The sequence below is a fragment of the Vicia villosa genome, linkage group LG1 (assembly GCF_029867415.1).
Source record: "Vicia villosa cultivar HV-30 ecotype Madison, WI linkage group LG1, Vvil1.0, whole genome shotgun sequence".
NCBI classification, from domain to species: Eukaryota; Viridiplantae; Streptophyta; class Magnoliopsida; order Fabales; family Fabaceae; genus Vicia; species Vicia villosa.
Genome location: NC_081180.1, coordinates 228675816 through 228702818, shown reverse-complemented (window position 1 = coordinate 228702818; position 27003 = coordinate 228675816). Strand labels below are relative to the sequence as shown.

Below are 27003 nucleotides of genomic sequence, written 5' to 3'. Positions count from 1 at the left end.
TAGTCAACCAGAAGAGGTTTATCAGCCTTGTCAATTTTGTCAGCAGCCTGAAATTACTGAAGATTTCAGCTTCAATGCATCTACCAAGATTAACAATCCTGAAGATGGTTATTATCACATAAATGCCATTTTTGAAGATGAAGGGGAAAATGGTCCCGCAACTGACTCAGAAAGTGTCGCTGACAATGAGTCTCTTCATCCTGAGGACTGGGAATTACATCCTGAAAATTCTGAAGATTGTGATTCATCTTATGCTCTTCAAGAAGTAGAAGAAGACCGTTTCAACTCTACAAAGAACAAGGTTGACAAACCAGGACCTTCAAATCCTGCTCGACCAGCGGTCAAAACTGAAGATAATTCTGAGGAGATTTTTCCTGAATACATAATACACAGAGGAGTTCGTTGCTACTGGAAAGCTGTCGACGTTCCGAATGTTGTTCGCCGCTCAAAGTAATCACCTCGCTGTTATTTTGACCTCCTGCCTAGCCCAAAGCAGAGAGATGTTTTATAGGGCTTTGCTTTTAAATGTTCCGCCCAAATAACTTTGTGTATAGGGCTTTGTTTTAAAAGTTTCCCTCTTTGTCCTGCCCAAGACAAATGAGTTTGTGTTTAGGGCTTTGTTTCAAAAATGAATCATAAATAAAGTGTCATTTTGAATTCCCTACATTATATGTTTTATTTTTGCTTTTTTCTGGAAATGGTAATCCTAAAAAACCAAAATAAAAAAAAAAACTTTTTCAAAAAAAATCTGCATACACTCTTGCATTCATAAATTTTCTGAAATAAATATAAATCACATGTGCAGATTTACTATTGATAAACCCATTGAATGCAATAACCCTATGCCCTCTCCCAACTTTGAGTTTCCTGTGTTCGAAGCCGAAGAAGAGGAAGAAGAGGAGATCCCGGACGAGATCTCTCGATTACTTAAGCACGAGGAAAGAGCCATTCTGCCTCACAAAGAGCCTTTAGAAAAGATTAACTTGGGTTCTGAAGAAGACAAAAAAGAAGTGACCATTGGATCGCTGCTTGATGCTGATATCAAGAGTAAGTTGACAGACCTTCTCAAAGAATATGTTGACGTGTTTGCCTGGTCCTACCAAGACATGCCTGGGTTGGATACCAATATTGTTCAGCATTACTTGCCATTGAAGCCAGAATGTCCGCCAGTTAAGCAGAAATTGCGAAGGACTCACCCTGATATGGCTAACAAGATCAAAGTGGAAGTTCAAAAACAGCTCGACGCAGGTTTTCTAGTCACCTCAGAGTATCCTCAATGGTTGGCCAACATAGTGCCAGTTCCGAAGAAAGATGGTAAAGTTAGAATGTGTGTTGACTACCGTGACTTGAACAAGGCCAGTCCAAAAGATGACTTTCCATTACCACATATTGACATGCTGGTTGATAACACCGCTAAGTTCAACGTCTTTTCCTTCATGGACGGGTTCTCCGGTTATAATCAGATCAAGATGGCTCCTGAAGACATGGAGAAGACATCTTTCATCACCCCATGGGGTACATTTTGCTACAAAGTGATGCCATTTGGATTAAAGAATGCAGGCGCAACTTACCAAAGGGCAATGACTACTCTCTTTCATGACATGATGCATAAAGAAATTGAAGTTTATGTGGACGACATGATAGCCAAGTCCAGCACAGAAGAAGAACATATCGAATACCTTTTGAAGTTGTTTCAACGACTAAGGAAATATCAGCTTCGCTTGAATCCTAACAAATGTACTTTCGGGGTTAGATCTGGAAAACTCTTGGGTTTCATTGTCAGCCAAAGAGGTATTGAAGTAGATCCCGACAAAGTCAGAGCTATTCAAGAGATGCCTGCACCAAAAACTGAAAAGCAAGTTAGAGGATTTCTCGGACGATTAAACTATATCTCCAGATTTATCTCTCAAATGACTGCTACATGTGGGCCGATTTTCAAGCTTCTCCGCAAAGATCAAGGGGTTGTATGGACTGAAGATTGCCAGAAAGCGTTTGACAGTATCAAGGAATACCTGTTAGAACCACCAATATTGATTCCTCCAGTTGAAGGGAGACCATTAATCATGTACCTTACCGTGTTGGAAGAATCCATGGGTTGTATGCTTGGACAGCAAGATGAAACCGGTAAGAAGGAGCATGCCATCTATTACTTGAGTAAGAAATTCACAGACTGTGAGTCTCGTTACTCCATGCTCGAAAAAACATGTTGTGCTTTGGCTTGGGCTTCAAAACGTCTCCGCCAATACATGATCAACAATACTACTTGGTTAATCTCCAAAATGGATCCGATCAAGTATGTCTTTGAAAAACCTGCCTTAACAGGAAGGATTGCCCGATGGCAAATGCTGTTATCTGAGTATGACATTGAGTACCGTGCTCAAAAAGCGGTCAAAGGAAGCATTCTCGCCGATCACTTGGCGCATCAACCAATTAATGAATATCAATCTCTCAAGTTTGACTTTCCTGATGAAGATGTCTTGTACTTGAAGATGAAAGATTGTGACGAACCGTTACCAGAAGAAGGTCCTGATCCTGGATCAAAATGGGGCCTAATTTTCGATGGAGCAGTAAACGCTTTTGGCAATGGAATTGGGGTAATCATCATCACTCCCAAGGGTACTCATATCCCATTCTCCGCCAGACTACTATTTGATTGTACTAACAACATCGCAGAATACGAAGCTTGTATCATGGGTCTCGAAGAAGCCATTGATTTAAGGATCAAGATCCTAGACATATATGGAGATTCAGCCCTTGTGATCAACCAAATCAAAGACAAATGGGAAACTTACCACCCTGGCTTGATTCCTTACAGAGATTATGCAAGACGTCTATTAACTTTCTTCAACAAGGTGGAATTGCATCATATACCTCGAGATCAGAATCAAATGGCAGACGCCTTGGCTACTCTATCTTCCATGTTCAAAGTCAATCACTGGAATGATATGCCTACAGTTAGAATTACGCGCCTTGAAAGGCCCGCCTATGTGTTTGCAACTGAAGCAGTCATCGATGATAAACCGTGGTTTCACGACATCAAACGCTTCCTTCAAACTCAAGAGTACCCACTTGGGGCATCAAACAAAGATAAGAAAACTCTAAGGAGACTTTCTGGCAGTTTCTTCCTGAACGGAGATGTGCTATACAAAAGAAATTTCGACATGGTTTTGCTCAGATGCGTGGATAGACACGAAGCAGACATGTTAATGCATGAAGTGCATGAAGGGTCCTTTGGAACTCATTCAAACGGGCATGCGATGTCCAAAAAGATACTAAGAGCAGGATACTATTGGTTGACAATGGAATCAGACTGTTATAAACACGTGAAGAGATGTCACAAGTGCCAGATCTACGCAGATAAGATCCATGTGCCACCGACTCTACTCAACGTTCTCTCATCTCCATGGCCTTTTTCCATGTGGGGTATCGACATGATTGGAATGATCGAACCGAAAGCATCAAACGGTCATCGTTTCATCTTGGTAGCCATTGATTACTTCACCAAATGGGTCGAAGCAGCATCTTATGCCAATGTTACAAGACAAGTGGTTGTGAGGTTCATCAAGAACAACATCATTTGCCGATATGGTGTTCCCAGCAAGATCATTACAGACAATGGTTCGAACTTGAACAACAAGATGATGAAAGAATTATGTGAGGAATTCAAGATTGAGCATCATAACTCTTCTCCTTACAGGCCAAAAATGAACGGCGCCGTCGAAGCCGCCAACAAGAATATTAAGAAGATCGTCCAGAAAATGGTCGTCACTTACAAAGACTGGCATGAAATGCTGCCATTTGCTTTACATGGGTACCGTACTTCAGTGCGTACTTCAACAGGGGCAACTCCCTTTTCTCTAGTATACGGCATGGAAGCTGTGCTCCCCGTAGAAGTTGAAATCCCGTCAATGAGAGTCCTCATGGAAACTAAGTTATCAGAGGCTGAATGGTGTCAAAGCAGATACGATCAGTTGAACTTAATCGAAGAAAAACGTATGACTGCTCTATGCCATGGACAGTTATACCAAGCAAGGATGAAACAAGCTTTCAACAAAAAGGTTCGACCTCGTGAATTTCAAGAAGGCGACCTCGTGCTTAAAAAGATCTTGTCTTTTCAACCAGATTCTAGGGGCAAATGGTCTCCTAATTACGAAGGCCCGTATGTTGTCAAAAGAACATTTTCTGGCGGCGCCATGACTCTTGCAACCATAGATGGCGATGAACTCCCACGCCCTGTGAATGCTGATGCAGTCAAGAAATATTTTGTCTAAAAAAGAATAAAAGAACAGCTCGGTAAGTCGAAAACCCGCAAAGGGCGACTTAGGCAAAAATGAGCGTCTCGGTGGACTGAAAACCTGAAAGGGCGGTCCAGGCAAAAATTAGAGACAATAAACAGAAAAAATGCATCCTGGTAGATTGAAAACCTAAAAGGGCAATCTAGGCAAAAATTAGGGATTAATGACAAAGTAACTGCATCAGTCCGTACTTCGTCACCTGAGGAGTCTTTTTCATCAAAGGATCTTCAATCAAATCATCGCCAATCTGAAGCGACAAGCACAGTTGGAACTCAAAGTTGTTAGGGGGAATAGTGGTTATTGCTTTCAATGTAGCCTTTTCCGCATAATTACCATTTCCAACTTTTGTAAATACTCTATGGAATCACGCCTTTAGCTGATTACCATCCTATTAAATAAATTTGAACCTTGTGCCCATTTGTTTGCAATCTTTAATTTCTTTCAGCTTGCAAAATGACGCTTTAATTGTGTTATTCACTTTTGAAAAAAAAAGAAAAAAAAAGTTTTAAATGAATTTACTTCACTTTTCTTTTTCAAAATAAAAGCGAAATTTTCCTTTAAGTTGTGAACAACGGAAGGAACGTCAGCAGTCGTCTCCATAGGATGAACAAAAGGATTCTCCCTGAAAAATTGTTGAGACAACGGTATTCTTGTCCCAGAAAAGAATTCTTGAAGCAATTATCTCTCGAGGTAAAGAAGCTCTTCTATCCCCGGTGAAGAAGCTCTTCTATCCCCATTGAAGAAGGTCTTTTATCCCCAGTAACGAAGATTTTCTATCTCCAGTGAAAAGGTTCTTCCATCTCAATAAGGAAAAATGCTTATCTTCCCCAGAGAAGTTTAAAACATGCAGCACCATTCATCACCCGTGCTATCTACACCGTGTTGAAGAACATTTGCCAAGTATCTGGTTGTATTGTGACGTCGGTCCTTCTCCAGTATATACTTCATTGTATGTCAGTATCGTCAGTATGCATGCTACATTCATGACATTCATCATTCATACATATTTGCATCATTTATGCATTCTTGCATTTTTCAATAATCGCTTGTTTAGGATATATCTATCCTCAAAAAAAAAAAAAAAAGAAAGAAAGAAAAAGAAAAAGACAAGTATGGGCGTGTCATCTCTCCAAGTAGGTTGTCACCCATAAGCAGAAAAGAACATATTCTTTCTCCAGTTCCCCACTGAGATCATTCCTCGTGGAAGAAGGTTTCTTTAGTTTCTCCTCTCAAAACGAAGGAGAAAATACCCATTCGAGTTCATTCCTCATTGGGTACAAAGTCTTGTTTGATTATTTCTTTCCAATTCATTCTTGGTTAGAACTTTGTCTTTACCAAAAATTCAAGTTCCGATTCCTCAAACAGAGTCGTGAAAAAATAGACAATAAGCAATAGCCTCGTCATCTGAGCAGCTTATGTCTCTTTCAAAAGCTTTTTCCTCTCAAGGAAATCAATCATGAAGACCATTTGACAATCAGGGCCTTATTACTGTTCACAAGGCTGAATAACCAGTAATTTCCCTAGCTAAGTCTCCAGAATCATTTTATCACTTGGCTGATAATTGATCATGTCTTCAAAACCGCTATCACGAGGCTGGTAGTCGGAAACCTTCTTGTTCTGGTTATATTATTTAACATGTCTATCACCATGCTGATAGTCGGTAATCTTAACCGAACCTTTGAAACTCTTTTTACCATGTCAAGTCTATCACCATGCTGAAAGTCGGTAACACAGTTTCATACCTTTCACCTTCGCATTATTAAACAAGTCTATCCCCATGCTGATAGTCGATAATGTCGATAGGTAAGCTTTTCTTACAAAGCTATCATTCCCCGGTGAAGCATACACTTGCTTTCCCGAAAAATGGATTCTCTTCCTAAAACGGATTGAGACATCCTTCCCGATCTCTTGTCCCCAGTGGAGTCAGTTCTTGATATCCCCTCGGTAAAGACATCCTTGCATCATTCGCAATTTTGGTATCTTAGGTCCAAAATTCGCGTCTTCTGATATTTAAGTCTCTTCCACCCTATCAAAACGAAGATTTTCAATCTTCATGTCTCAAGTTGAAGAAACTTAAATAGGGGCATCTGTCATACCCCAATCTTTGACCTAAGATACCACCTCATATCATAGCATGTGCATCATTTGCATCTCTAACAAATTGCATAGCTTGTGTTTGCTACTTGTGACTCAACAGGATTTAATCAGGAAATCACTCATCAGTACAAGTAACAATCAATTAAGGTTTTGTTCTCCCTTCATCTCAAAAGAACCATCTTCATCAACAATCAACATTTGGTCCTCAGAGATTCATTTCAACAAGCTTAGGGACTTTGAATCAACCAGATTAGGGTTTTGACTGAAGATAGCATACTCCTGACCTTTGCTCAGGATTTGACCTAATGACTTGGGACATGACCTCAAGACCCCAAGTGCATCATTTTGACCTAATCCATTGGCTCAGGACATCTCCTACACAAGGATTGATCAACAGTGAAATTTCAAATCATCAGATTAGGATTTTGAACTATCAGGGACTGAAATCAGGGATCACATTTGGGAAACCCTAAAAATCCCCAGGAAGTCAATCAAAGGTTTCAATCATCTTCAAATAATCCGTATGACATTATCCAATGGAAATTGTGTCTCAATTCAAGATCCATAGTCATCAATTTGTGTTCATTTGAAGTGTGTCATTTTCAATTTGTGCGATTCAAGAGATTAGTTTGGAATTTGTTCAAGGAATCGGCATATGGATTTGTCATTCATGAAATAAAGTGTTTCACGTGGATTGCTTGGAATTTAGAACAAGTTCAAAATCATATATAAGGATTTCTTCAAGGTTTGCAAAAAAAACAGAAGACATTATCCATTTTGAGCTCATTTTGAAAGAATTGCTTCAAGTATGGTTCTAAGATCATGAATTCAAGAATTTCAAGTTCAATATTATTTCAAAGATCCATGATGGCAAGAACATGTTTCAAGGCCTAAAATTCAAAGGATTTCCTATCATTTTCTATTCAAAAGGAATTCAAACTCGATTCAAGATCATTCAAGAATAATTCAAAGCTTCATGCTTGAATAACAATTTCATTCAAGTTCTAAAAAGAAATTCAAGCATTTACAAATGATGTTTTTTTTACATGGAACAAATGAATTACAAAGGAACTTTATCTAAAGTTCAAGAATTACAAAATTCCATTCATTTTAAAGAATACAAGTTTCATACAATTCTAAGGTGAAATGAATTGGAATTACAAGAAAAAAAACTTCAAAGACATTCTTGAATTCACTCTTGAAATCTTCAAAGTCTCCATTCTTCAAATTCAATTTTCTTCATGCTTTCCTCAAGAATGATCATGTCACATGAAAAAAGAAACAAAAAGGGGTGAGATTAGCAAAAAGTTAACAAAATAATTCAAGAGAAAAAGGGATCAAAGAGAGATTTTTCCCACTTGCATAAGAAATAATGTCATAAAGAATATTCTTATTCTTATGAGATTCTTGCAATAATTACAATCAAGTTTACCAAATGCCAAACACTCCCTTAACTTTGCCTATAAATAGGAAGTTCTCTCATTGAAGAAAATCACACCAAAGCTACTATACTACTAGCTTTCTCATTTCTCCCTCTTCTCTTATAGTTTTCATGTTTCTTGGTAAGAAGGAGAAATTCTTCAAACCAAAGAAAACTACTTGAAAAAAATAAGAGTTTCTAGTTACAAAGTTTCTTGAAAGAGAGTGAAGAAGAAATTCTTCATACCTTGGTGTGGAGAGTTCCAACTTGAAGTCCATCTTCAAGTCTCCCTAATATCCAAAGAGGTGGCTTCATCTTCATCAAAGGATCCTACAACAACAAGCAAAGTTGTTAGGAAAATTGTTAGTAACAATTCAAGGTTTTTAGTAACAATAAAGAATTCAAGGTGTACCTCAACAATAAACCGGCGAACACCTCCTCGCCGTAGGTAAGTTGTATTCATCCTCATGCTCAATATTATTGTTTAATCATTGCCGCAAATATGTTATTATTGTGCATAGCTGAAAATTGAAAATAGAGGTTGAGTTATTATTGCTGTAAGTAAAAGCAAAAATTCAGCATATAATCAATAGCAGTCCAGAGTCATGATTCAGAACAAACATCAAAACAATTAAGAAGCGGTTCAGGTTCACACTAACTTTCAACACAAATTCAAAGCAGTAGCAGTGACATGTTCAAAGGTTCAAAACGCAGCAATCACAGTCAGTTCCAGAAGCTCAGAGAATCGATACATACCTCAGCACATAAATCCGGCGAAAATCTCCTCGCCGCAGGTAACTCAATTTCTCGCCCGCTATTAATTTTTCTGTTAATTGTTACTGCAAATTTGTTGTTCTTGTGCTTCACTGAAAATCGAAAACATAGAGTTTAAGTTACTGTTGCTGTAAGTAAAAAAAACGCAGAAGCAACAACAAAATTTCGAAACTAATTCAAAGTTGCAGAACCAACATGTAACCATGTCACAGAGTCGCAGTTCAGCATCATACAACAACCAATTTCAGATACATAAGCAAAAACAAACCTGGGATTCAACTCCTCCCTAACCACCGTGAAATTTCCGCTGAGAAATTGTTGTTGTTGCTTATTGCTCCGAAAAAGAGAATTGAGAAACACACAGGTTACCGCTATTGTTTAGCTGGGAGAGAAACCGAGTTGTTGTTGTTCATCGTGAGGAAGAAGTTTGTGCTCTTCCATTGTTGTTCACCGCGAGTGAAAATGAGAGAGAGAAACCGAGAGAGATTTGTGTTGTTGTTGAATCGGTATGAGAGAAGAAGAAAGTTTGTTTTTCCAGAAAAAATAACGTGAGAAGGAAGGAGAAAGAGGCGCTGCCTCTGTGTGTTTTGTTTAGGGTTTCAAACCCAATTCTAATTGTGAACCGAAACATGGGCGGATCCGGGTCCTTCCTGACCCGACCCGGTCCGGCCCAGTTCTTTTTTTAATTGTCTTTCAGCTTTAATTTAATTGGGTTGCACCCTCTTTCAGATTTTAAACCCCCTGGCCCATTCAATTAAGTTTTTAACTAATTCTCTTTTAACTTTTTTTTCTAAATATTTTCATGAGATTAAGTATTTTAATTTAATATAGGATTTAGTTTTGATTTTCTAATCCTTATTAAAAATGACAAAAAAATATGTTTTTAATATTTTCATATGCTTATAAAGTTATAAGTATGTTTTTTTTTAATTCTTATTAAAACAACAAAAAAAATATATTAGATGCATATTTAAGTTTGTGTTTCTAATTATTTTCTCTTTTCATGAAAAAACTACAAAAAAATATCTTCTTTTAGAATTAATTTCTTTTAAGTTTGATATTTTCATATTATTTTGTGTAGTTAATCATTTAAATTTCTAATTGATTACTGTTGCACATCACTGGAATTTTCTAACTTCATCCGAGACTTCGAGATTATTTCTCTGTTGTCTTTTGGATTTGTCTGTTTTGTTTGGTCTTCCATTTGCTGTAGAATTCCATAAACAATTACTGGATGATCAAAGAATGCTGTAAGCTGTGAGCTTATTCGACGTTCTTTTCTGCTGGTGTGGAGGCTTAACATCTGTTTAAATCCCAATTTATTCCAAGCATATCACTTGAGGATCAAGGTAACACCTCAAACTCAGAAATCCAATTTTCTCATTCTTCGAGGTAAGCCTAAAACTCAATCAACTGTTTTCACAACAGTAATCAATTCACTTTCAAATCATTTCAACTCATTTCCAAAACGAAGTGGGGCCTCTCGAATATTAGAGAGTATAAGTCCCTTTCCTCTTTCTTTTACAGTTTTTCTTTGTATAGAAAACTCTTTCAAACCAAATACTTTTCAAACAAACTTTCAAACAGTTTTTCAAACAACGCGTCTGTAAATAAACAATCAACCATGTTTTATAAAATAAAACAGGGGCCTCCACATAGGTATAAGTCCCATTCCAGTACATGAAATTAGGTATTTCATTGTACACCTTTTTGTACATACACTTTTTTGTACATACCTCGATCAGTTTGTTTTTTAACTTTGAATAACAAATCAAAAATGAAGGTTTCCTTTAAATCTTCCCAAAAATACCATGGGCCTCCATGTAGGTATAAGTCCCAAGCCCCTTTGTAAATACCTGTTTACATAGCTTTGAATAAATTCAAGTGGACCTCTCCCCGAGTATAAGTCCCGAGCCCCCGTGTATACAAATGGATCATGCTTACAGGTATATTTCCTTCATAAACTCCATTATATACACACACCTTGTCATATATATAACTGTTCATACTTGTTCATGTTTGTCCATGTTTGTTCATGTATTTGTGTTTGTGATATATATATTTGTTCAACTTAGTACAACACTAGGTTCCCCATAGCCTCCTATTGGGCTTCGTGCAAAGAATCTCCCTAGTTTAGGTTAGGACATAGAGTATGGTTTCCCGGTGAAATCGCTCTAAGAGCTCAAACCAACTATACCACGCCTCCCCTTGGGCTTTGTACAAACGAGTGACCCTCCCATAGCCTCCTCTTGGGCTTACAATGCAAGGACCCTGGATTGTCCCTCCCATAGCCTCCTCTTGGGCTTACAATGCAAGGACCCTCGGATAGCCTCCTCTTGGGCTTCGTACAAGGACCCACGGGCTTCTTATAAGCATCCCCAATATCCAAATCAAAACACCCTAGGAGATTAGACATTTATCATCTCTATGATAGGAGTATCTCTTCTATATCATCACAAACAATCAATCAATCAAACTTTTTTGCCACAAGGCTGGCTAATCAATCAAACCCTTTTGCCACCATACTGGCTGATTAATCAAAGTTTTTGTCACAAGGCTGACTTCATTGAAACTTTTGCCACAAGGCTGGCTGATTAATCAAAACTTTTTGTCACAAAGCTGACTTCATTGAAAGTTTTTGCCACAAGGCTGGTTAAACAAACAAAAAACATCTTTATCATTCTAAGCGCCATAAGTGGCATGGCCCAGGGCTTATAATTAAAAGATTTTCAAACAAAACAAACAGATGTATGTGATGATATAGATTAGATACATCGAACATTGAGATGACATTTGTCTCTTTTCCTTTGCTTCCACTAGCATAAGTGGGAACTACGATTGCTCTGACTTTCTCAACATCCCTTTGAGAATACGCAGGCACAAGGTCGTATCCTTGGCGAGCAAAACTTCTCTCTCAAACCACTCAAACCTTAGCACCCGTAGACCCCGAGCTACAGATGCTCTGATTCCCTCTAGGGGATATGTATGCAGAGGATCGCGATGATCTTTGCGAGCATAATCAAACAAACACCTTAGGTCCCACCTATTTCACAAAAACCTCTCAATAACATGGAATGAAAAACAAAGCAAAGAAACCTATAGAGTACTATAGATACGTTGGGTGCTAATACCTTCCCTTCGTATAACCAACCCTCTTACCCAAGATCTCTCCCCCCACTTTTAGGTTATTGCAGCTTTTTTTCTTTTCCTCCTTTGGAAACAATAAAAAGTTTGGTCGGAACAAAAGAAAAATCATTTTTTGAGCACTCGAGCCCAAAGAAGGCATCAGGTGTCTCATCCCACAAAAAAGAGGAACAAAAACGATTTTTCGCCCGTGACATTTAGTAAGTTTAGTTGCGAAGACATTACTGCTTTCATTGAACTGTAGAAGCTGAGTTGGCTGTAGAACCCATAACCCATCCTGGCCTTACTAGGTTGTGGTGCAGAAACTATTCAGGTGAAGACTTGGATTAGTTGTCATGCGGAGAACCACACTCAGACGAGTTTTTCTTGAGAATATTGCTAGCTCACAAGTTCAGTTGTGCAAGCCGGTAATATCCGATAGAAAAATGTAGACTCTGACGTATCAGTAGAACATGTTGTGCAGGTGATAAACCCTAGTACTATCCCATGTTTGGTTCTCTGACCTCATGCTCGTGACGCTGGACCTTTGAACCTGTGTGTACCATGTTTGTATTACCATGTTTGTATTACCATGTTTGCAATACCACGTTTGCTTTACCATGTTTGAATATGTGGCATCCATGCATCCATGCATTCATACATTCATTAAAAAAACCCATATTTTTCCATAAAAACATGATTTTTCCAAAAAAATTTAGAGGATTTTCTTTGCAAACTTTTAAGGATTAAGTTATGGAAGGGGTAAAAAGGCATACCAAGAAGTACGGTTTCAAAGAGCCTAATGTGGAAAGACTGAAAGAGTTACCATCTTTTGTACAAGATCCTTCCGATTTTAGGAAAAGTTATGGAAAGCTTTTGCCTATCTTGAACACTCATGTTGATGAAGGACTTCTCAAAACTCTGGTTCAGTTCTATGATCCCGTCTACCGGTGTTTCACATTTCTAGACTATCAGCTGGTACCAACCCTTGAAGAATATGCCAATCTTTTGGGTATTCCTGTGTCTGACAAAATACTTTTCAATGGTTTGGAAGCCATTCCTAAATCACCAGTCATTGCAGCAAGTATCCACTTGAAGAAATCTGAAGTAGAGAGCAATTGGACTACCAAAGGAAACCTTCCGGGTTTGACTTCGCAGTTTTTAATAAAGAAAACCTTTGATTTCATCGAAACTGGTAGCATGATAGCTTTTGAAGCTGTATTAGCCTTGCTCATCTATGGGTTGGTTCTGTTTCCCAACGTCAACGACTTTGTTGATATCAACGCCATAAAGATCTTTCTGATTGGAAATCCTGTTCCAACTTTGCTTGGTGACATGTATTTCTCTATTCATCACAGGAATCGCCAAGGAGGTGGAATCATTGTATGTTGTGCACCTCTTTTGTACAAATGGATTGTTTCACACTTACCTAAGTCTCCTACTTTCACGGAAAACCGAGAAGGTTTGCGTTGGTCTCAAAGACTTATGTCCCTTACTAATAATGATATTCATTGGTATACCTTGGCTCGCTGCGGTACAGAAACCATTGATAGTTGTGGAGAGTTCGCCAACGTACCCCTCATTGGTACACAAGGAGTAATTAACTACAATCCAGTCCTAGCCCGACGACAACTCGGGTATGCAAATTCAGTTAAACCCATTGGTCTTGCTGTGGAAAAGTACTTCTACCAAGAAGGGGAGGATCCTCAAGGGTTGAAAACAAGAATGATAAGAGCTTGGTACGACATCCGAAGAAAAGAAAAAGGTGGGATAAGAAGCTGCATTGCTACGGACGCCTATACTTGTTGGGTGAAGAAAAGAGTAAGGGAGCTTCAAATGCCTTATGATTATGAAAAACCCATGTTCCCTGTGGTATCTCAACTGCCCAATATTCCCATTGACACTATAGAAGAATACCAAGAGACTTTGGCCAAGATGAGGTTAGAAAAAGACGCTTGGGAAGATAAGTTTCGTAAAACTGATATGGAAAACAGAAAGTTGAAGAAAAGAGTGAAAGATCACGAAGAAACTCTCTATTATCAAGATGGATGGCTCATGAGCAAAGATGAGAAAATCCATCGGAAAGACGCTGCAATCAGGAGGTACATCAAAGAAAGCAAGAAAAAGCTTGAAGGCTCAACAAGCAACGCTCCAACTCCTGACAACTGGAAGAATGTTGTTGACAAACTGAGGACCGAAAAGGCCGAGTTGAAAGCTTATTATGGGAAAGAAATCATGAAGCTCAAGCTGCATAACGCATTTGGTTCTTCGTCCGATGAGGATGTTTATGATTTGTTTAGCTTTTTATTTATCATTTGCTTCTGTAAGGAGCTGCGCTCCAATGTTGTAACATTTCCCATTATTGCAATAAAAAAAATAAATAAAAATAAAAGAACAGTTTGTGTTCAAATGTTTGCAAGAAAATAATCTTAAAATGTTTGGAAAAATCATAAACTTCTTTTTGCATACATCATTCTGCATATAGAGTCTTTTGTATAGAGTCTCATCTTTTGGATCTTTCTCCATTAGATCGTCAAGCTGTCGCGTCTCAAAGTTTCTCGACCGCGCTCGCAATCATATCACAGATACAATACTCGTTCAAGCAGAAGAAGAGTAATGGAACACTCTGAACAAGAGAATATTGAGCTCCGTGGTACAGTGACCACCCTTCAGGAAAAAATGGAAAGTCTCACTACTCTGGTTGACTCCCTAATGGCCGCACAGAATCAGCAGCCGCCACCCAACAGTCAAGCAACGGTAACATCTGAAGTCACTACTCCAGTTTCTACAGTTGCATTCAGCATTCCATCTTTCTCTATGCCAGAAGGTTGGGGCACGCCTTTCAGCTTTAGTGCAGGTTTCCGCCATAATTTCTCTGGGGTTCAAACAACCACAACCGAAGCGCCTGCTACGCAAGGTTCGGCGTTTATTCCACATTCAGGGGTAACTTTTTCCCAAATCACTATGGCACTCTCTCAACCCACTATGACAGTTCCGACCCCTACGATTCACACTGTTCCTTATGATGGCAATGAGATTTATCATGATCAAGGTGATAGCACAAATCAGCATAATCTTGTGGAAGATCTCCAAGAACAGTTCAACAAGATTCAGCTGGAAGTCAAAGCTATTCGCGGGAAAGATTTGTTTGGGAAGAATGCCCAAGAGCTATGTTTGGTTCCCAGTGTACAAATACCTGCTAAATTCAAGGTCCCTGACTTTGAGAAGTACAAAGGTAGTTCTTGTCCACAAAGTCATCTTGTGATGTATGCTAGGAAGATGTCTACTTATGCAGATAATCATCAGTTGCTCATCCATTACTTTCAAGACAGTTTGACTGGTGCCGGACTGAAGTGGTACACAGGTTTGGATAGCACCAACATTCGGACTTTCAACGACCTAGGTGAGGCCTTTGTCCGACAATACAAATACAACTCAGATATGGCTCCAGACAGAGATCAGCTCCGATCCATGGCTCAGAAAGATCATGAAGCTTTCAAAGAATATGCCCAACGATGGAGAGAAACTGCTGCTCAGATTAATCCACCGTTAAAAGAGAAAGAGATGACAAAGATCTTCTTGAATAATATTGGCCCGTTTTATTATGAACGCATGATTGCTAGTGCTCCAAGTGATTTCACCGAAATGGTAAACATGAAGATGCGTCTAGAAGAAGGAGTCCGAACCGGACGTCTAACTAAAGAAGGTGGATCTTCAAGCGGAACCAAAAAGTTCGGAAGTGGGTTCCAAAAGAAGAAAGAACAAAGTGTTGACATGGTATCCCAAGGAAAGCCAAGAGGAAACGTCAATCGTCAACAACAGATTTCTGCTATCGCGCCAGTCAACACCGCAACAAATCCGGGATTTACCCCGCAGTTTCAATAACAACAGCCTCGACAACAGGCTCAGCAGTTCAACAACAATCAGAATCGTGTGCAAAGAGCTCCACAGTTTGATCCGATTCCAATGACCTACACAGAGTTGTACCCTGCTTTGATTGAAAGAGGTCTTGTTCAAACTAAAGCACCACCACCAGTACCTGAGAAACTCCCATGGTGGTACAAAGCTGAGGTCTCATGCCCTTATCATCAAGGAGCACCTGGCCATGATCTTAAGCATTGCATAGCTTTGAAATATGAAGTTCAAAGGTTGGTTAGATCTAATCTCCTCTCTTTCAGAAATTTGAATCCAAATGTGCAAGCAAATCCGCTGCCCAATCATGGAGGGCATGTTGTAAACATGGTGTATGGATGTCCTGGTCCATATCGAGTCTATAATATCAACTTCTCAAGAGCAGATTTGGTACAAATGCATGCTACTCTCTGTCAAGGGGCGAATTTTCGCCAGCATCACTACGGTTCCTGTAGCATATGTTGTGTAGATCCTCATGGATGTTCGATTGTGAGAAGAGATCTTCAAGTCTTGCTAGATAATGGTACTATTCAGATCTACAGAAATAGGAATGAAGATGAAGTTAACTTGATAGGATGTTATCCGCATGAGCTTTTAGTCTCAGATATCAACTCGGAAATGCCTAAAGTTTACGTCATCATTCCTCATTTCAACATGCCCGAGCGCATAGAAGTCACCTACAACAAGCCAAAGATCCCTGTTGCTCCTCTGATCATTTGTCTACCTGGACCTGTTCCTTATGACTGTGACAAGGCAGTTCCCTACAACTACAATGCAACAATGATAAATAATGGACAAGAATTTCCTTTACCTACTCTTTCATCTGTCGTGAATATTGCCGATGTGAGTCGAGTAACAAGAAGTGGACGCGTGTATACTCCACTACCTCCAAAGAAACTTGTTGCTCTTGGAACCAGGCAAAATTCTATCAATACACCAGTAGGGAATCCTGAGGAAACTCCTGTCAGTAATACAAACACTGATGTTGGCCAATCCAGTGGAACCAATGTCAATCCTGACTTTGATGAAATTTTGAAGCTTATCAAAAGAAGTGAATACAAGATTGTGGATCAGCTTATGCAGACTCCTTCAAAGATCTCAATACTTTCATTGCTTTTAAATTCTGAAGCCCACAGGGAAGCCCTGATGAGAGTCTTAGATCAAGCTTTTGTAGATCATGATGTGACTGTTGACCACTTTGATGGGATAATAGCCAACATAACAGCTTGCAACAATTTAAGCTTCTGTGATGAAGAACTCCCCGAGGAGGGCAGAAATCACAATCTTGCTTTGCAAATTTCTATGAACTGTCAATCAGACTCTTTGTCCAATGTGTTGGTAGACACCGGATCTTCCTTGAATGTGATGCCAAAGACGACTCTTGCTCGCTTGTCTTACCAAGGAATGCCTATGAAGTTCAGTGGTGTAGTTGTCAAAGCATTTGATGGATCGCGAAAATCTGTTATCGGCGAAGTCAACCTTCCCATGACAATAGGTCCACATACATTTCAAATCACCTTCCAGGTCATGGACATTCAAGCTGCTTATAGCTGTCTGTTAGGACGACCATGGATCCACGAAGATGGGGCAGTAACTTCTACGCTCCATCAAAAGTTAAAATTTGTAACAAATGGAAAATTGGTAACGATAAGTGGAGAACAAGCCTTAATGGTGAGTCATTTATCCAATTTCTCTTTCATTGGTGCTGATGATGTGGAAGGAACTCAGTTCCAAGGTCTCTCTTTAGAAGACGAATCTTCCAAAAAGAAAGCGTCAATCTCTTCTTACAAAGAGGCAGTAAAAGTAGTGAAAGATGGAACTACCACTGGCTGGGGGCAAGTTGTGATCCCGACCAAGAATGAAACTAGAGCAGGTCTCGGATGTTCACCAACATTCTCAAACTGCACCAAGAAGGATGAAACCCTTCGTCCGATTAAAGAAACATTCATTAGTGGAGGATTCCTTAACCCAATTCCTCAAGAGGTCAATGTCCTTATCGAAGAATGCATCGAAGAAGGTCTCTCCGATACTGAAGAAGAATGGAAATGTTATCTCAATGACTCGGGATACATATCTCAGGAAGAACCATATCCTCCTTCAGAGAAATCCAAAGGCAAAGAAACTGAGCCTGTTCCTGCAGAGATCTGGGACACCTTGGGACAACCAAGTGGCAAATATGATTATATGGTGAAATATACTGCACCTGAAAGTTCAAATATTGCGATTGAAGATATCCAACCAACTGGATGGGGAGATTCCTTTGAATATAATAGTCAACCAGAAGAGGTTTATCAGCCCTCTCAATTTTCTCAGCAGCCTGAAATTACTGAAGATTTCAGCTTCAACGCATCTACCAAGATTTATAATCCTGAAGATGGTTATTATCACATAAATGCCATTTTTGAAGATGAAGAGGAAGATGGACCCGCAGTTGACTCGGGAAGTGTCTCTGACAATGAGTCTCTTCATCCTGAGGACTGGGAATTACATCCTGAAAATTCTGAAGATTGTGACTCATCTTATGCTCTTCAAGAAGTAGAAGAAGACCATTTGAACTCTACAAAGAACAAGGTTGACAAACCAGGACCTTCAAATCCTGCTCGACCAGCGGTCAATGTCAATAATGAAGATAATTCTGAGGGGAATTTTCCTGAAAACATAATACACAGAGGAGTTCGTTGCTACTGGAAAGCTGTCGACGTTCCGAATGTTGTTCGCCGCTCAAAGTAATCACCTCGCTGTTATTTTGACCTCCTGCCTTTCCCAAAGCAGAGAGATGTTTTATAGGGCTTTGCTTTTAAATGTTTTGCCCAAATAACTTTGTGTATAGGGCTTTGTTTTAAAAGTTTCCCTCTTTGTCCTGCCCAAGACAAATGAGTTTGTGTTTAGGGCTTTGTTTCAAAAATGAATCATAAATAAAGTGTCATTTTGAATTCCCTACATTATATGTTTTATTTTTGCTTTTTTCTGGAAATGGTAATCCTAAAAAACCAAAAAAAAAAAACCAAAAAAAAACTTTTTCAATGATGTGCATACACTATTGCATTCACAGTTTTTTCTGAAATAAGCATAAATCATATGTGCAGATTAACTATTAATAAACCCATTGAATGCAATAACCCTATGCCCTCTCCCAACTTTGAGTTTCCTGTGTTCGAAGCCGAAGAAGAGGAAGAAGAGGAAGAAGAGGAGATCCCGGACGAGATCTCTCGATTACTTAAGCACGAGGAAAGAGCCATTCTGCCCCACAAAGAGCCTTTAGAAAAGATCAACTTGGGTTCTGAAGAAGACAAAAAAGAAGTGACCATTGGATCGCTGCTTGATGCTGATATCAAGAGTAAGTTGACAGATCTTCTCAAAGAATATGTTGACGTATTTGCTTCGTCCTACCAAGACATGCCTGGGTTGGATACCAATATTGTTCAGCATTACTTGCCATTGAAGCCAGAATGTCCGCCGGTTAAGCAGAAATTGCGAAGGACTCACCCTGATATGGCTAACAAGATTAAAGTGGAAGTTCAAAAACAACTCGACGCAGGTTTTCTAGTCACCTCAGAGTATCCTCAATGGTTGGCCAACATTGTGCCAGTTCAGAAGAAAGATGGAAAAGTCAGAATGTGTGTTGACTACCGTGTCTTGAACAAAGCCAGTCCAAAAGATGACTTTCCATTACCACATATCGACATGCTGGTTGATAACACCGCTAAGTTCAATGTCTTTTCCTTCATGGACGGGTTCTCCGGTTATAACTAGATCAAGATGGCTCCTGAAGACATGGAGAAGACATCTTTCATCACCCCATGGGGTACATTTTGCTACAAAGTGATGCCATTTGGATTAAAGAATGCAGGCGCAACTTACCAAAGGGCGATGACTACTCTCTTTCATGACATGATGCATAAAGAAATTGAAGTTTATGTGGACGACATTATAGCCAAGTCCAGCACAGAAGAAGAACATATTGAATACCTTTTGAAGTTGTTTCAACGACTAAGGAAATATCAGCATCGCTTGAATCCTAACAAATGTACTTTTGGGGTTAGATCTGGAAAGCTCTTGGGTTTCATTGTCAGCCAAAGAGGTATTGAAGTAGATCCCGACAAAGTCAGAGCTATTCAAGAGATGCCTGCACCAAAAACTGAAAAGCAAGTAAGAGGATTTCTCGGACGATTGAACTATATCTCCAGATTCATCTCTCAAATGACTGCTACTTGTGGGCCAATTTTCAAGCTTCTCCGCAAAGATCAAGGGGTTGTATGGACTGAAGATTGCCAGAAAGCGTTCGACAGTATCAAAGAGTACCTGTTAGAACCACCGATATTGATTCCTCCAGTTAAAGGAAGACCATTAATCATGTACCTTACCGTGTTGGAAGAATCCATGGGTTGCATGCTTGGACAGCAAGATGAAACCGGTAAGAAGGAGCATGCCATCTATTACCTGAGTAAGAAATTCACAGATTGTGAGTCTCGTTACTCCATGCTCGAAAAAACATGTTGTGCTTTGGCTTGGGCTTCAAAACGTCTCCGCCAATACATGATCAAGAATACTACTTGGTTAATCTCCAAAATGGATCCGATCAAGTACGTCTTTGAAAAGCCTGCCTTAACAGGAAGGATTGCCCGATGGCAAATGCTGTTATCTGAGTATGACATTGAGTACCGTGCTCAAAAAGCGGTCAAAGGAAGCATTCTGGCCGATCACTTGGCGCATCAACCAATTAATGAATATCAATCTCTCAAGTTTGACTTTCCTGACGAAGATGTCATGTACTTGAAGATGAAAGATTGTGACGAACCATTACCTGAAGAAGGTCCTGATCCTGGATCAAGATGGGGCCTAATTTTTGATGGAGCAGTAAACGCTTTTGGCAATGGAATTGGGGCAATCATCATCACTCCCAAGGGTACTCATATCCCGTTCTCTGCCAGATTGCTATTTGATTGTACCAACAACATCACAGAATATGAAGCTTGTATCATGGGTCTCGAAGAAGCCATTGACTTAAGGATCAAGATCCTCGACATATATGGAGATTCAGCCCTCGTGATCAACCAAATCAAAGACAAGTGGGAAACTTACCACCCTGGCTTGATTCCTTACAGAGATTATGCAAGACGTCTGTTGACTTTCTTCAACAAGGTTGAATTGCATCATATAACTCGAGATCAGAATCGAATGGCAGACGCCTTGGCTACTCTATCTTCCATGTTCAAAGTCAATTATTGGAATGATATGCCTAAAGTCAGAATTATGCGCCTTGAAAGGCCCGCCTATGTGTTTGCAACCGAAGCAGTCATCGATGATAAACCGTGGTTTCACGACATCAAACGCTTCCTTCAAACTCAAGAGTACCCACTTGGGGCATCAAACAAAGATAAGAAAACTCTAAGGAGGCTTTCTGGAAGTTTCTTCCTGAACGGAGATGTGCTATACAAAAGAAACTTCGACATGGTTTTGCTCAGATGCGTGGATAGACACGAAGCAGACATGTTAATGCATGAAGTGCATGAAGGGTCCTTTGGAACTCATTCAAATGGGCATGCAATGTCCAAAAAGATCTTAAGAGCAGGATACTATTGGTTGACAATGGAATCTGATTGTTGTAAACACGTGAAGAGATGTCACAAGTGCCAGATCTACGCAGATAAGATCCATGTGCCACCGACTCTACTCAACGTTCTCTCATCTCCATGGCCTTTTTCCATGTGGGGTATCGACATGATTGGGATGATCGAACCAAAAGCTTCAAACGGTCATCGTTTCATCTTAGTGGCAATTGATTACTTCACCAAATGGGTCGAAGCAGCATCTTACGCCAATGTTACAAGACAAGTGGTTGTGAGGTTTATCAAGAATAACATCATTTGCCGATATGGTGTTCCCAGCAAGATCATTACTGACAATGGTTCGAACTTGAACAACAAAATGTTGAAAGAATTATGTGAGGAATTCAAGATTGAGCATCATAACTCTTCTCCTTACAGACCAAAAATGAACGGCGCCGTTGAAGCTGCCAACAAGAACATTAAGAAGATCGTCCAGAAAATGGTCGTCACTTACAAAGACTGGCATGAAATGCTGCCATTTGCTTTACATGGGTATCGTACTTCAGTGCGTACTTCAACAGGGGCAACCCCTTTCTCTCTAGTATACGGCATGGAAGCTGTACTCCCCGTAGAGGTTGAAATACCATCAATGAGAGTCCTCATGGAGACTAAGTTATCAGAGGCTGAATGGTGCCAAAGCAGATATGATCAGTTGAACTTAATCGAAGAAAAACGTATGACTGCTCTATGCCATGGACAGTTATACCAAGCAAGGATGAAACAAGCCTTCAACAAAAAGGTTCGACCTCGTGAATTTCAAGAAGGCGACCTCGTGCTTAAAAAGATCTTGTCTTTTCAACCAGATTCTAGGGGCAAATGGTCTCCTAATTACGAAGGCCCGTATGTTGTCAAAAGAACGTTTTCTGGCGGCGCCATGACTCTTGCAACCATGGATGGTGATGAACTCCCACATCCTGTGAATGCTGATGCAGTCAAGAAATACTTTGTCTAAAAAAGAAAAAAAATAGCTCGGTAAGTTGAAAACCCGCAAAGGGCGACTTAGGCAAAAATGAGCGTCTCGGTGGACTGAAAACCCGAAAGGGCGGTCCAGGAAAAAATTAGAGATAATAAACAGAAAAAAATTCATCATGGTAGATTGAAAACCTGAAAGGGCAATCTAGGCAAAAATTAAGGATTTATGACAAAGTAACTGCATCAGTCCATACTTCGTCACCTGAAGAGTCTTTTTCATCAAAGGATCTTCGATCAAATCATCGCCAATCTGAAGCGACAAGCACAGTTGGAACTCAAAGTTGTTAGGGGGAATAGTGGTTATTGCTTTCAATGTAGCCTTTTCCGCATAATTACCATTTCCAACTTTTGTAAATACTCTATGGAATCACGCCTTTAGCTGGTTACCATCCTATTAAATAAATTTGAGCCTTGTGCCCATTTGTTTGCAATTCTTGATTTCTTCTAGCTTGCAAAATGACGCTTTAATTGTGTTATTCACTTTTGAAAAAAAAAGAGAAAAAAAGTTTTAAATGAATTTACTTTTCTTTTTCAAAATAAAAGCGAAACTTTCCTTTGAGTGGCGAACAACCGAAGGAACATCAACAGCTATCTCCATAGGATGAATCAAAGATTATGATAGGAAAAGCTCTTCTATCCCCAGTGAAGAAGGTCTTTTATCCCTAGTGACGAAGATTTTCTATCTCAATTGAAGAAGTTCTTCCATCTCAATAAGAAAAGATGCTTATCTTCCTCAGAGAAGTTTAAAGCACGCAACACCATTCATCAACTGTATTATCTGCACCGTGTTGAAGAACATTTGCCAAGTATCTGGTTGTATTGCGACGTCGGTCCGTCTCCAGTATACACTTCTTTGTCCGTCAATTTCGTCAGTATGCATGCTACATTCATGACATTCATCATTCATACATATTTGCATCATTTATGCATTCTTGCATTTTTCAATGTTTGCTTCGAAATCATTTGTTCAGGATATATCTATCCCAAAAAAGAAAAGAAAGAAGAAAGAAGAAAAAAAAGAAGAAAAAAGAAACAGGTATGGGCATGTCATCTCTCCAGTAGGTTGTCACCCATAAGCAAAAAGAACATTTTCTTTCTCCAGTTCCCCTTGAGATCATTCCTCGTGGAAGAAGGTTGTTTCAGTCTTCTCCTCTCAAAACGAAAGAGAGGAGAAGACTGAAGCAACCTTCTTCCACGAGGAATGATCTCAAGGGGAACTGGAGAAAGAAAATGTTCTTTTTGCTTATGGGTGACAACCTACTGGAGAGATGACATGCCCATACCTGTTTCTTTTTTCTTCTTTTTTTTCTTCTTTCTTCTTTCTTTTCTTTTTTGGGATAGATATATCCTGAACAAATGATTTCGAAGCAAACATTGAAAAATGCAAGAATGCATATGAGTTCATTCCTCATGGGTACAAAGTCTTGTTTGACCGTTTCTTTCCAATTCATTCTTGGTTAGAACCCTGTCTTTACCAGAGATTCAAATTCCGATTCCTCAAATAGAGTCAAGAAAAGCTGAACCATAAATAATAGCCTCATCATCTGAGCAGTTTATGTCTCTTCCAAAAGACTTCTCCTCTCTAGGAAATCAATCATGAAGACCACGTGACAATCAGGGCCTTATTACTGTTCACAAGGCTGAATAACCAGTAATTTCCCTAGCAAAGTCTCCAGGATCATTTTATCACTCGGCTGATAATTGATTTTGTCTTCAGAACCGCTATCACGAGGCTGGTAGTCAGTCACCTTTCGTTCTGGTTATATTATTTAACAGGTCTATCACCATGCTGATAGTCGGTAATATTAACCGAACCTTTGAAACTCTTTTTACCATGTCAAGTCTATCACCATGCTAATAGTCGGTAATATAGTTTCATACCTCTCACCTTCGCATTATTAAAAAAGTCTATCCCCATGCTGATAGTCGATAATGTCGATAGGTAAGCTTTTCTTACAAAGCTATCATTCCCCGGTGAAGCATGCACTTGCTTTCCCGATAAAACAGATTCTCTTCCTAAAACGGATTGAGACATCCTTCCCGATTTCTTTTCCCCAATGAAGTCAGTTCTTGATATCCCCTTGGTAGAGATATCCTTGCATCATTCGCAATTTTGGTATCTTAGGTCCAAAATTTGCGTCTTCTGATATTTAAGTCTCTTCCACCCTATCAAAACGAAGATTTTCAATCTTTATGACTCAGGTTGAAGAAACTTAAATAGGGGCATATGTCATACCCCAATTTTTGACCTAAGATACCATCTCATATCATCTGCATATGCATCATTTGCATCTCTAACAAAAATGCATAGCTTGTGTTTGGTACTTGTGACTCAGCAGGATTTAAACAGGAAATCACTCATCAGTACAAGTAACAACCAATTAGGGTTTTGTTCTCCCTTCATCTCCAAGGAACTATCTTCATCAACAATCAACATTTGGTCCTCAAAAATCCATTTCAACAAGCTCAAAGGCTCTGAATCGATCAGATTAGGGTTTTGACTGAAGATAGCATACTCCTAATTTTTACTCAGGATTTGACCTAATGACCTGGGACATGACCTCAAGACCCCAAGTACATCATTTTGACCTAATCCATTGGCTCAGGACATCTCCTACACCAGGATTGATCAATAGTGAAATTTCAAATCATCAGATTAGGGTTTTGAACTATCAGGGACTGAAATCAGGGATCACATTTGGGAAACCCTAAAAAGCTCCAGGGGATCACTCAAAGGTTTCAATCATCTTCAAATAATCCCTATGACAATATCCAATGGAAATTACATCTCAATTCAAGATCCACAGTCATCAATCTCATCAGGTCGACAATTAGGGTTTTTGACCTAATTCACCTGAACCACTGACTTTTTAATCAGAACATGGTGCCACAACTTAAACAATGGCTCAAGGTCCTCTAATAATTCAATGTGATCCACTCATACCATTCATTTGGTGAGGATAGCCTGGTTCATTTGAAATCTCCAGAAACGCGATTCGTCTGAAAAAGTCAACTGTAGAAGATCACCATTGACTTTTGGGGAATTTTGGTCAACCATGACTTTTGAAGTTTTGAATCATCAATATATGATATATGAAGTCATTTGATCAAGAAAAATCAAGAAAATCAATCAAGAATCAAAAAGTCAAAAGTTTGACTTTCATACTTAGAAAAATTTCTAAGTGTTGTTCAATGATTTTTTCCAAACTTTGGATGGGAATAACTCAAAATTTCACCTACAAACTGAAAAAAACTTCCAACATGAAAGTTGTAGATTTTGATCCAATAATAAACTTTGTCACATAAAATGATTTTCCAAAAGATCAACCATTTAAGAGATATGGAGCTTCAAAGTTGGTATCTTTTGAAAATTTCACTTAAAATCTCACTTTCTTCAAAGTTCATGGATCTTTTTCACCTATTTCCTTAAAGATCTTGAAGAAACTTTCAACTAGGGTTTTGAAGTGTGTAACATGAGCTTTCCAAAATGTCCAAGAGCATGAAAAAATGTGGAGCATAGCTATGGCTTTGAATTATGCATTTAGTGATCATTTTCACTTGAAATTTCAAGTCATTTTGCCAAAGTTTTGAACCATATGGTCTATGATCCAAGTAATGATGCATAGATGCAATAATTGGTAGATATTTTCTGATTTGAGACAGATGGGAAAGAGATAAGAAGCATAGCCAATTTTAACCATGGTTTAGGTTTTAACCATCTTGCATTTAATGTGAAAGATTCCATTTTATCTCCAAATGCCAAATCACCATTCTTTGATCAACTTGCAAAGCTCTGCATTCAGAATCCTTGGCCTATAAATAGAGGTTCAAATCACTCTTCAAATCACACCAAAACCTCATAATCATAGGTTTTCTCTCTTCTTTCTTAAGTTGCAAGTTTCATGAGTTTCAAAGAGGAAGAATTGCAATTTCCATCTCTTGCAATTTCTGAGCAAAGTGTTGCTTCTAACACTTCCTAAACATCATATGGAAGTTGTTTGATTCACTCACATACCCCAAAACACCTCAAATCTCAGAATCACTCTTCAACCTCCATATGAACATAAAATGAGCCTTATCATGCCAAAATCCATTCAAGCTCAATTCTGTCCAAACTAACACTTCCAACACCTCATATATGTCACATATGAACTATCCAAACACTCACATATAGCCTAAAACATCAGAATCATCAAGCTCGATCCTTACTCCAAGCAACTGCAGATCGGCTCCCATGGCTTTGCTCAGATGAATTCAGTTCACTCCAAGCATCCAGACATGTTCCATAATCATCATTGAAGCTATCCAGATCATTACAAAGCATCTGTAACACCCCTAGCTCGAAATTCAATCTCCAGTTTGGCCGTTTTTGAAGGTAAGTGCTATGAACTTCAAACTCATACATACACGCATCATAAATAAAATATTGCTTTGCCATCTTGTTTCTGCATATGCATGGATCATTAACCCTCAATCAATTGCTAATTATCTTGCACATACACGACTTCATGATCAATCTCAGAATTAGGGTTCTTCGTGTTCATCAGAAAATCAATGGCCTTAGAGTGAAAATAAATGAAATTAAATGGCACCATTGTGTTCCTTGTGAAAAATCGAGCAAGATAGGCTATTCACTTGATCCAAACAACTCAGTTTTAAGAATTTTCAAAATCAAATGGGGATGGTGTTCTTGGCGCCATTTTCTGTTCAGAAAATTTCAAATGTTAGTTTTAAATATAATTGAATGAAAGCGTGTATATTACAAGCTGCGCGCGCAGCTCAGTTGGCAAGTGTTTTGGTT

At 39.1% G+C, this 27003-nt stretch overlaps 1 protein-coding gene across 1 annotated transcript; it reads left to right on the top strand.

The window, feature by feature from the left end:
• The first annotated feature begins 1192 nt into the window (after window positions 1-1192).
• Window positions 1193-4271, top strand: LOC131623398 (uncharacterized). The gene has a single exon (XM_058894410.1). It carries the CDS (start codon window positions 1203-1205, stop codon window positions 4269-4271), a length of 3069 nt encoding a protein of 1022 aa, XP_058750393.1. The 5' UTR covers window positions 1193-1202.
• The last annotated feature ends 22732 nt before the right edge of the window (window positions 4272-27003 follow it).